This window comes from Pristiophorus japonicus, chromosome 12 (genome assembly GCF_044704955.1).
Source record: "Pristiophorus japonicus isolate sPriJap1 chromosome 12, sPriJap1.hap1, whole genome shotgun sequence".
Classification (NCBI taxonomy): Eukaryota; Metazoa; Chordata; class Chondrichthyes; family Pristiophoridae; genus Pristiophorus; species Pristiophorus japonicus.
Genome location: NC_091988.1, coordinates 176,539,978 through 176,551,727, shown reverse-complemented (window position 1 = coordinate 176,551,727; position 11,750 = coordinate 176,539,978). Strand labels below are relative to the sequence as shown.

The window sequence follows — 11,750 nt, the reverse complement described above, 5'->3', positions numbered from 1 at the left end:
TACTCCAGCCATCATGGCGTGGGCAAGCTTGATGGACAAGCTAGTCTTTTTAAGCCCGTCAATTTTTCATGTTGTCAGATAAGCAGTTGTTGGACAGCACTGAGGCGGTCAAGTGGCGTGGTGGAAACGTAGACGTACATATGGAAACTAACATGTGGATGATGTCGAAATATAGATGAAGAAGAGGAGGAGGCCAAGGATAAGTCTTTAGGGGTTAGATAAACAGTGTAAGGATTGGAAGAGAAACCATTGCTGAAGATCCTCTGGCCAAGGTCAGTTAGATAAGAGTAGAGGCATTTGAAGAGGATGGTGTGATCGACGGTGTCAAAGGCTGCACATAGGTCACAGAGGAAGCGAGGAATAATGCCACAGTGAAAGTTGTTCAAGACTTTGATTAGGTCTGTTTTTGTGCTGTAGGAGGAGCAAACACCTGATTGGAAGGTTTCACAGTGGTCGAGTGGACATGGCTTAAAATTTTGGAGGAAAAAGGGAAGTTGGATATGGAGCAGTAGTTTGCAACTACAGAAGGTCAAGGCAAGTGATTTATTTTGAAAAGGGGGGGGGGGGGGGAGGGGAAGTACCTGAAATGAAACAACAATTTACAATGTCAGCTAACATGGGGGCAAGGAAGTAAAGCTGGGTAGTCACCAGTTTAGTGGTCAAGCAAGCAGTTAATGGCTCTCATGGACAGGACAAGATGAGCTTGGACAGGGCATGGGCTAAGATTGAAAAGAAACTAGAGAGATGAGAGTTCAAGACTTGGGCAGGTGGAGATTTGGCTTGATATGAATGGAAGAGGGGAAGTAGCAGAGGAAATTTAATTGATGGTCTCCATCTTAGTGACAAGTCCTTGCACGTGTTAGAGGGGAGGATGCAGTGGGCATAGGGAGGGATTTAAGGAAACTGTCAGGGGTTATCTTTGCTATTCAGAATTAACCTGGAGGGATGGGCAGTTTTGGCAGAGGAGACTGAGGCCCGATAGTAATTGATATAGTCCAGCCACATCTGCTGATTTATGTCCTAAATCAGTTATGCTGTAGGCACACTCAAGTCTGCATCTCTTGGACTTGGGGGACCAGGGCAGGGAGAATGACGGAGATGGGAGTTGTGAAGGTTTTACTGGGTACAAGCATCAAAGGTGTGGGTAAGAGAGTGATTGATCAAATCAATGGCTGCAGAAGTATCATGGTGAATGGAGGGCCAAAGGCAAAGTAGTTGAGTTTGAAAGGATAATTGTAAGCATCTTAGAGAAAAGTTTTTTCCGGAGGCAGAAGGAAGTGAGGTCGGAATGATGTTTTGAAGAATACAAAGAAATGGCCTCGTCAATGATCAAGAGAGGCTACAGAATATATTGATGTCGACAGGATGACTGGGAATATGGGTAAAAAGAGAAAGACTTGCATTTATATAGTACCTTTCATGACCTCAGGACGTCCCAAAGTGCTTTACAGCCAATGAAGTACTTTCGAAGTGCAGTTACTGTTGTAATGTACAGTCAATTTGCACACAGCAAGGTCCAACAAACAGCAATGAGATAATGGACAAATAATCTATATTAGTGATGCTGGTTGAGGGATAAATATTGGCCAGGACACTGGGGAAAATTCCCCTGCTCTTCTGCAGGTAGGAGAATTTATATGAAGGCAGAGTTTTAGGGACTTTAGGAGGAAAGTGAATTCAAGGGAAAGAAATCAAGGCAAGCTAATACAGAGATTAAAATCACTAAGAATGATCAGTCCGCTCAACGGAGAGGCTAAAGGAAGAAAGGATGGAGGATATTTCGGGGAGAAATTCAGGGTTGGGCAGGTGGGAGGCATTTATATAGCACTTTGCAGCCAATACATTACTTTTTGAAGTATGGTCACTGTTGAAATGTAGGGAAACACGGCAGCCACATTACCCACAACAAGAGCAATAGGATAAATGAATGTTTGAGGAGGAACAAATGTTGTCAGGACACCAGGAGAACTCCTCTGCTCTTCTAATAAGTGCCATTGAATCTTTTACATCCACCTAACTAAGGTACATTAGAATGTCCAATAAGTATCACCAAAACAAGACCTGCTTATTCTATCAATTGAAAACAAGTGGGGGTTTGAATGGAAAGCATGTGGTAGCCTGATTAGCTATCGAATTTTATACTGAGCTCTGGCCTATGATTAAAGTTTTTGTTGAGAACAGAAAAGAGAAAGTTGCACTTGTATTGACTTTTAAATGACATTTAATCATATCTCCTGTTGTATAAAAATCTATTTGCATAGCTATTAATAAAGGTCTGTCTAAATCTAGGAAAGATCCCAGAGTGGAAGCTACTGGCCAATATCTGTCAGACTACATTTCAAAATACTCTCAAAAGTACTTCTCTGGAAACTCAAAAAACTGTAGAGAATAATTGGAAAATAAGCTGGCATTGCCTAAAATTGATACTCCGCAGACATGAGGAAACTTCTCCAAGTTATGAAGAGTTGAATATGCTGACATACTGAAAAGGACTGGCAATGTGAGATTATTGTAGGAGAACTGAGTGGACAAAAAGCTCTACCCAGTAAAGCACTACCAATATGTTTTATTAAATGAATTGCCTATCAGCACCATTGAGTTTGTGCATAGGAATATAACAGCATGTTCTGCTATCCAGACTTTTCTTTGTACTTGGATCATGCCATTAGACACACATCCAGATTCCAGGGAGTACTAGTGAGTAATGAACATGAAGACAATTTGGCTTCAAGAGCATTGTTATCGAAACAAAGAATTCATATTTTTGAGTAATGAACACGGTTCAGCTCGTCACAAGATCAGATCAAGTAAGTATCCAAATGCAAAGTCAACTCTTTGTGCATAATAAATTGACAACTGGAAATGGGATAGAAAGAAATAGGACATAGGGCGCATAGCAAATGATGTCAGCCGAATGGAAAATGAGAAACATATTGTAAAAGCAGGATGGGATGGATCGGCAGAAATCTGGAATGTCTGTTATTCATATGTGAATTATAATTGTAGCAGCAGGAAAATCAACACATTAAACTATGCATATGCTTTTGCCAATCTATAAGCAAGCACAAAATAAAGAACATTTACCTTCAACACTCATCTGCTGTTCCATTTTTGTTAAACAGCAGATGTAAACCACAGAAGGAATGCTGTCAATTGTGGTATTCACTTCTTCAAAATGAAGTAAACCCAGCAACAGGTTAATTTATCTGTTCACATGATTTATTTAATAGTGTGGAGTGATAGTAAGATATCAATTGTGAAAATGTAACAAACTACCATTAATTTTTCACAGATTACTGCATATCATATACAATACTTAGCAAATCACAGCTGTTTATTAGGTAGCGGCTCGGTGTGTTTTGCTAAGGTTGAGAGTTTATTTCTGCTTGATAGTTGCGAGTCTAACTAGAGGGATGGCAGGGCAGCTCAGTCCTGTGGATTGCACATCCTGTGGCATGTGGAAAGTCCTGGAAGCTTCGCACAACTCGGACGACCGTGTGCAGGAGGCGTCTCCAGCTGCACCAACTCAAGCTCCGCATTTTGGAGCTTGAGCGGCGGCTGGAGTCACTGCAGTACATCTGTGAGACTGAGAGCTACGTGGATAGCATGTTTCTAGAGTTGGCCACCCCGCAGCTTAAGAGTGTGCAAGCAGAGAGGAAGTGGGTGACCACGAGACCGAAGAGGAGGAATGGGCAGGTAGTGCAGGAGTCCAGAGTCCATCTCGCTCTCCAATCGGTATTCTCTTCTGAGTACCGGTGGGGGCGATGGTGCCTCTGGGGAGTATAGCCAGAGCCAAGTCCACAGCACCACGGGTGGCTCAGCTGCAGGGAGGCCGGTGGGGAGGGGAGGGGTGGAGGAAGAAGACCTATAGTGGTAGGGGATTCAATAGTCAGGGGAGCAGACAGATGTTTCTGCGGCCGCAGACATGACTCTAGGATGGTATGTTGCCTCCCTGGTGCCAGGGTCAACGATGTCAGAGCGGTTGCAGGGCATTCTGGGGAGAGAGGCTGAACAGTCAGAGGTCGTGGTCCACATCGGTACCAATGACATAGGTAGAAAGAGGGATGAGGTCCTGCAGGCAGAGTTTAGGGAGCTAGGAGATTAAAAAGCAGGACCTCAAAAGGTAGTAATCTCCGGATTACTCCTGGTGTCACGAGCTAGTGAGTACAGAAATAGTAGAGAGAATGCATGGCTGGAGAGATGGTGCAGGAGGGAGGGCTTTAGATTCCCGAGGCATTGGGACTGCTTCTGAGGGAGGTGGGACCTGTACAAGTCGGACGGGTTGCACCTCAACAGAGCGGGACCAATATCCTCGTGGAAGGGTTTGCTAGTGTTGTTGGGGAAGGTTTGAACTAGCTTGGTAGAAGGATGGGAACCAGAGAATAAATTCAGTAGGGAGGGAAGTAAAGCTGGAATTGGAAAGCAAAAATGTAGAAAGTGAATTTGAAGGACAAAGGAAACAAGGGCTAGAAAGTAGTCAACAAGGTCTGGCTGTACTAAATGGTATATACTTCAATGCAAGGAGTATAACAAATAAGGCAGATGAGTTGAGAGCACAAGCTGACACTTGAGAGTATGATATAGCTATTAGAGACTTGGCTAAAAGAGGGGCAGGTATGGCAGCTCAACATTCCTGGTTACAGGATTTTCAGATGGGATAGAGAGGGAGGGGGGTAAAAAGGGAGGGGGGTGTCACAGTATTGATTAAAGAAACTATTACAGCTGTGAGGAGGGATCATCAAATAAGACCATATGGGTCGAACTGAAAAACAAAAAAGGGGCGATCACACTGCTGGACATGTACTTTAGATCCCCAGTGAGGGGGAGATAGAAGAGCAAATATGTAGCCAAATTTCTGAGGTGCAAAAACTATAGGGCAGTAATAGTAGGGGATTTCAACCATCCTAATATTAACTGGGACAAAATTAGTGACTGGTATAGAGGGTGCGGAATTCCTAAAATGCATTCAAGAGAACTTTTTTAGCCAGTACGTAAGCAAGCTCAACACGGGAGGGGGCAGTTCTGGATTTAGTTTTAGGGAATGAAGCTGGGCAGGTGGAAGGGGCATCAGTGGGAGAGCATTTAGGTGATAGTGACTATAATTGAGTTAGATTTAAGGTAATTATGGAAAAGGACAAGGATAAACCAGGAATAAAAGTTCTAAATTGGGGAAGTCAACTTTGCTAAGCAGAGAGGTGATTTAGCCATAATGGACTGGAAACAGCTACTTGAAGGTAAATCAGTGTCAGAGCAGTGGGAGGCATTCAAGGAGGAGATCCGAAGGGTTCAGGCCAAATATGTGCCCTTAAAGAAAAAGGGTGGGTCCAACAAATCTACAGCCCCCTGGATATCTAGAGTCATACAGGGTAGGATAAAGATAAAAAGAGAAGCATATGACAGATACCGAGGGCTAAATACTGCAGAATCTCTCGAGGAGTATAGAAAGTCCAGGGGTGAAATTAAAAAGGATACTAGGAAAGCAGAGAGAGCATGAAAATTCTTGGCAAGTTAAATCAAGGTAAACCCAAAGATGTTTTATAAATATATTAAGAGCAAGAGGATAACTAAAGAAAGGGTAGGGCCTATTAGAGACCACGAGGGTAATGTGTGTGTAGGCGGGAGATGTGGGTTTAGTTCTTAATGAATACTTTGCATCCATTTTCACAAAATAATGGGGTGATGCAGACACTACTATCAAGGAGATATGAAATATTAGATGAAATAAATAGTGAGAGGGGAGGTATTAAGGGGTTTAGCAGCTTTGAAAGTGGATAAGTCCCCAAGCCCAGATGAAATGTATCCCAGGCTGTTAAGCGAAGCAAAAGAGGAAATAGCAGAGACTTTGACCATCATTTTCCAATCCTCTCTAGCTTCAGGTGTGGTGCCAGAGGACTGCTAATGTGGTACCTTTATTTAAGAAGGGAGAAACAGATAGACCGAGTAATTACAGGCCAGTCAGCCTAACCTCAGTGATTGGAAAATTATTGGAAAAAATCCTGAAGGACAGGATAAATCTTCATTAAGACAGGGATTAATCAAGGAAAGTCAGCATGGATGTATTAAGGGAAGGCCGTGTCTGACTAACTCAATTGAATTTTTCGAGGAGGTAACTAGGAGGGTCGATGAGGGCAGTGCGTATGATGTAGAGTACATGGATTTTAGCAAAGCTTTTGATAAGGTTCCATATGGCAGACTGTTCACGAAAGTAAAAGCCCATAGAATCCAGGGAAAAGTGGCAAGTTGGATCGAAAATTGGCTCAGAGGCAGGAAGCAAAGGGTAATGGTTGATGGGTGTTTTTGCGACTGGATGGATGTTTCCAGTGGGGTTCCGCAGAGCTCAGTACTAGGTCCCTTGTTTTTTGTGGTATACATTAATGATCTAGATTTGAATATAAGGGGTATGATTAAGAAGTTTGCAGATGATTCTAAAATCGGCTGTGTGGTTGATAAACAAGAAAGCTCCGGACTACAGGAAGATATCAATTAATTGGTCAGGTGGGCAGAACAGTGGCAAATGGAATTTAATCCGGAGAAGTGTGAGGTTGTGCATTTGCGGAGGACTAACAAGGAAAGGGAATACACATTAAATGGTAGAACACTAAGTGTAGAAGAACAAAGGGACCTTGGACTGCAGGTCCATAGATCCCTGAAGGTAGCAGGCCAGGTAGATAAAGTGGTGAAGAAGGCACATGGAATGCTTGCCTTTATTAGCCGAGGCATAGAATACAAGAGCTGGGGGGGGGTTATGCTTGAACTGTATAAAACACTGGTTAGGCCACAGCTTGTGTACTGCATGCAGTTCTGGTCACCGCATTGCAGGAAAGATGTGATTGCACTGGAGAGGGTACAGAGGAGATTTACGAGAATCTTAGCTATGAGGAAAGTTTGGATAGGCTGGGTTTGTTTACCTTGGAACAAAGGAGGCTGAGGAGAGACCTCATTGAGGTGTATAAAATTATGAGGGGCCTAAATATAGTGGATAGAAAGGGCCTATTTCCCTTAACAGAGGGGTCAACAACCAGGGGGCATAAATTTAAAGTAATTGTTAGAAAGTTTAGAGGGGATTTGAGGGGAAATTTCTTCACGTAGAGGGTTATGGGGGTCTGGAACTCACTGCCTGAAAGGATGGTAGAGGCAGAAGCCCTCAACATATTTAAGTACTACTTGGATGTGCACTTGAAGTGCTGTAACCTGCAGGGTTACAGACCTAGAGCTGGAAAGTGGGATTAAGCTGAATAGCCTCTTGTTGGCCGGCACGGACACGATGAGCCGAAATGGCCTCCTTCTGTGCTGTAAACTTCGATGATTTTTCTATGATTAGTTCAGGGAACTACACCTTCTGAAAGTCCAAATTTTAACTTGGCAGTTTGTTACTGTTTAAGGAATTTACATTTATGTAGCTTCTTATATGTTCTCAGGTTGTTCCAAAGTGCTTTACAATCAATTGATTTGTTTTTAAATGAAAGAAATGACAGGCTGAACACCAAATGAAAAACAGCGAATAAAATGCAATTTAGTCGCATGCACTGAAAAGCTATACACGGGTGCAAAAAGATAAACTCATGGAAGATTAAGTTGTAACTGCTTCAGAAAGTTTATTTAAAATCATTTACAGGGTGCATTGCATTGTACATTAACAAACAGAAGGGATGTTTTTAAATGTTGATTAAGTACAGGCTGTTATAAGTTGCAGAGATAATTTAAATTTATATCATTTAAATAACAATACTTTGTTTGAAATTTGGTACACACAAAATTCTGTACTGTATGGTAGATTTTGTGTATTCTTCCAACATATGCAGTCAATTATATAGACTCTTGCTCTGGACAGTCTTCATTTAGAATATGCATTTCATAAAAATTAGGCGACATGCAGGATTATGTTGACACTGGTTTAAATGAAAAACTTCAGGGTTTTTTGTTGTTGAAAGTGCAGTGCTTACTGAAGTTTTGGCCATTCACTTTTGCTTCAATATTCTAAGACTACTTTTTTCTAGCAGCTGATATCATAATAACTTTTGTTCTTATTCCAGAATCGCTGGATATTTCCGGAAGAAACTCCAGCTTTTTGTTGCAAACAAAAGAGAAAAAAATGTTTATTGGGATTTACACCAATTTGGTAACCTAAAAGTCAACATACACTGGAGAGTTGGAAACCAGATATCACAGCATATAATTTATGACAGAATCCCATGGCATCCAGAAGTTGACACAGGGCGTTGTAAGAGAATCAGAAAATAACCATTGCTGTGGGATTCCCATAATCAGATCTCTAAACTACATTTATGCTTCCGAATAGCAGCTAGTGACTCAAATTTTTGCTAACCAACCCAAAATTGCATTAATTGTAGAACAAAATTTTAACATGTTTTATTAGGATTAAATGAACACAATTGAAATATTAGTGGATCAATAGTATAATTCAACACTAATGCCTCATATATATTTTTACAGGCACTGCTCAGTGAAAATGGTAATATAAAACATGACAGGTATATTAATCACCTTCCACTTTACTTGGAATTTCCTATGCTAACTTTTTAATTTAACGCAAAACAGTAAGTAATTCTCATTAGAATTATTTATGCTAAGAATTTGGTCACTTAAATCTCCCCTTTACTATTTGAAATAGGAGGCAATATTTAGGAAAACGGTTTCAACTTCACAAAGCTGTTTTGCTCTCCCCCCCCCCCCCCACTAACTAAAAGATGGTCATTTAAACAGAAGGGGTTTCTCTGGAAAATTTAATCTAGTTTTAAAACAAACATTTTCTTTGTTTGTTTCTTTATGAATAATGCTTTCGCCATTGAAAGCTGACTTCATAAAAGAAGTTTGATTAAGAGACAAAAAAAACAAACTCCACATTTTAAGATCTCCTGCTGGAACACTGTAAACATACACTCTAAATCCTCTAAAGCCAGCATGAGAGAACGTCTCTTGACCCAATTATCATTGATACTGGGGTGTGGAAAATAACAATGAAACTGTTAAAATGTCCAACAAAATGTACTTAAAAAAGACAGCCCGTGACCAATGCCATTACAAGAATTTTAAACAAATATATAAATTCAGGAATTCATTTTGAGCATATAATGGAAAGATGGCCACTTTCTACCTGTACTGATTTTATTATGCTGCAGACTGCGAATATAAGGTGCCATGGAACAAACCGTGCGCAAAGGTGCCCACACTTTCAAGTTGAAACTGTGAAGCAAATGCCTTAATTATGAGGATATTGTTTAAATTGAAGTGGACTTACAGCCCCGCTAGAACGGGTGAGCACTCCTGAGGAATGAGTAATATCAAATTTAAGAAGTTTTCTTTTACTATCATCTTATATATTCAATATTAATGCACAATGTTTTGGGAGAGAAGCAATAAAAAAGAATATTCTCTCCACGATACAACAGAAGTCCAGTCACATGTAAGAATTTTAACATTTCCCTCTGGCTTTAATATTTTTTTAAATTGTGGTCATTTGCTTCTCAGCACCCAATTAAACACTCAATCATTCCTTTCATATGCCAAATGTTTCAGTTGATTTTTGATGCTACAATGTTATTTGACCTGTAATGTAAAGATCAGTCAGGCATTGTGCTTTTAAACAAGCCAAACATTGCAATAAAAGCTTAAACTGCAAAAATGCATATCTTTTTAAGATACCTACCTAAAATGCACCCCTTTAAACTTACACCCAAACCGACCCCAACTGTGATGCATATTTGGGGGAAATTTTGCAAAGCTCCATTTTTAATGCACTGCTTTTCTTAAAGAATCACAGATCAGAGAATCGGCAATGGAAATTAGTATGCACGATTTCTGATTAGTGATTTTGTCAAACAAGACTCCATGTTGACAGGCTCAACTCAAAATAACTGTTTATATTTCCCTACTCGAGGATTCCTAAAATGAGTGATGCGTATCATTTGCTGCACACTAGTAACTAAATGGACTTTGTTGTTACAAGAAAAATGTGGCTCCATGCGACAGTAACATTTCATCAAGCCCAGATGTGACCAGAAGTACTGAGACACTTTGGCAAGGTCAGATTTTGAGTCAGGACACTGATGTGCTAATCTGAAGATGGACCTTTAAAATATTATTACAGGAAGTTTTGTTTATAAGTTGGTGTACAAGTGTTATTTAGAATTGGAATCAATGACGTAAAAAGACTGGCAGAAAGTTCAAGGAAGTTAAAAGCACATTTATTCCTGGATGACATCTCTGCTGAAGTCACTTGCCACATTTACAGCCTGGTTAAAATGTTTGTGATTGGTACTTTAAAAAAAAATGTTTTAGAGGAGTTACATTCAGTCTTTATGAGGCTGATGTAGATGAATACAAATTAGGTTGATGCTGGACGACCCAGAACTATCCCCTAAGTCGGCAACAATTACTAACTGTATCTTATAATGTCAGACCACTGGCCAGCTTCATTGTTTCTTACTGCATGTTCTATATTAAGGTCTGGAAAAAAAAAATCATATTAAACATTTAACATTAAAGTTTAACAGTAATAAAAAATGTGTATGAAAAATACCAACTATACAGTAACAAATGTTCAAATCTATTCTATCTACATTCAGCTTTCCAACAAGAAAATCTAATAAATTAAAGACAGTAAAGCTATGTATAATTTTCAAGAAATCTTTAAATACAATAAATTTCCTCGTAAAATATGAGGTATTTGTTTGATATATATAGGATAATGTGTTTCCATAGCAGCAAGCAGTGGCACTATCCACTTGGGTTATATTATGAAACAATTTTGTCAAATTAAGAGTAGTGGGTACAGAGGAAGTGCAGTTTTTGTCTGGGAGTGGCGTGGTTTACACTGTAAAAACAGAACACAAATGTAAATTTAATCTCAATCCAAACTATATTTCTGATCTGCGAGAGGTCAGACTGAAACGAGACCAGGAGATGAAATTTACTCGTCTCCATTTTTTCTCCCTGCTGACAAGTTATTATATCTTCTTGAGAATAGGTTTACTTGGGAACAAGGCCACGAGACTGTGGGTAGAGCTGGGTTCCAGACCCAGCTGAAGAGGACGGGCCCATTTTTTTCCCAGTTTTGGGCCTGCTGAAGACAACAAATATAATTTCAGTTACATTTAGCAAAACAAATTCTTCAACAATAATGTGTAATCCTCCCCCACCTCCCCCCACCCAGTAATTTGAGAAGCATAAAACAGTAAACACAGGATCAGTCTAAAATATACAGAAACACGTGTCCATGAACAAGTACCAATAGTGAACAACCACTGCAACTCTTCAATTTCATACAAATTTTAAAGTTTGTTATATAAAATATTAACAGCTTCTATTCACAATAATAAATATGACCATCAGTGCATATGACTAGTTTATTCATGTGCATTATTTCTTTAAGGACCTCCAGCATTCATACTGTATTGGCGGCCCAAACCAATAAAATTGGTCAGAGATTGACCTGGTTGCATTTTTTGCACAAGTAAATCTATCAGTTTTTAAAATAAATGGTTTTTAGATATAGTTTTTTTTTTTAAAGTTGATCAGATCCCATTTTTTTTTTAAAGACATTCTCCCACTTCCAAAATGAACAAATACATTTAGAGGTTTTGATAATTAAGTAGAGAAGAAAAGGAATAAAGTTAAAGTTTAAAAATAAACAGAAGGAGGACCCGGAAAGGCTGAGCAGAACTGAAGTGTGTACATTTTTGGTTAATAATTAACACAAATCAATCGTCCGTGAAGCATAGTCTTCAAGT

The 11,750-nt window shown here is 39.7% G+C and overlaps 1 protein-coding gene across 2 annotated transcripts in view; it reads right to left on the bottom strand.

The window, feature by feature from the left end:
* Window positions 1–7,588: 7,588 nt before the first annotated feature.
* The window catches only part of kif3b (kinesin family member 3B), a 44,210-nt gene continuing 40,048 nt past the window's right edge, over window positions 7,589–11,750 (bottom strand). For both annotated transcript variants that reach the window (XM_070896194.1, XM_070896195.1), the window contains exon 9: window positions 7,589–11,083. In XM_070896194.1, the coding sequence (XP_070752295.1) occupies window positions 10,990–11,083 (94 nt within the window). In that variant the 3' untranslated portion in view covers window positions 7,589–10,989. The remainder of the gene's footprint in view (window positions 11,084–11,750) is intronic.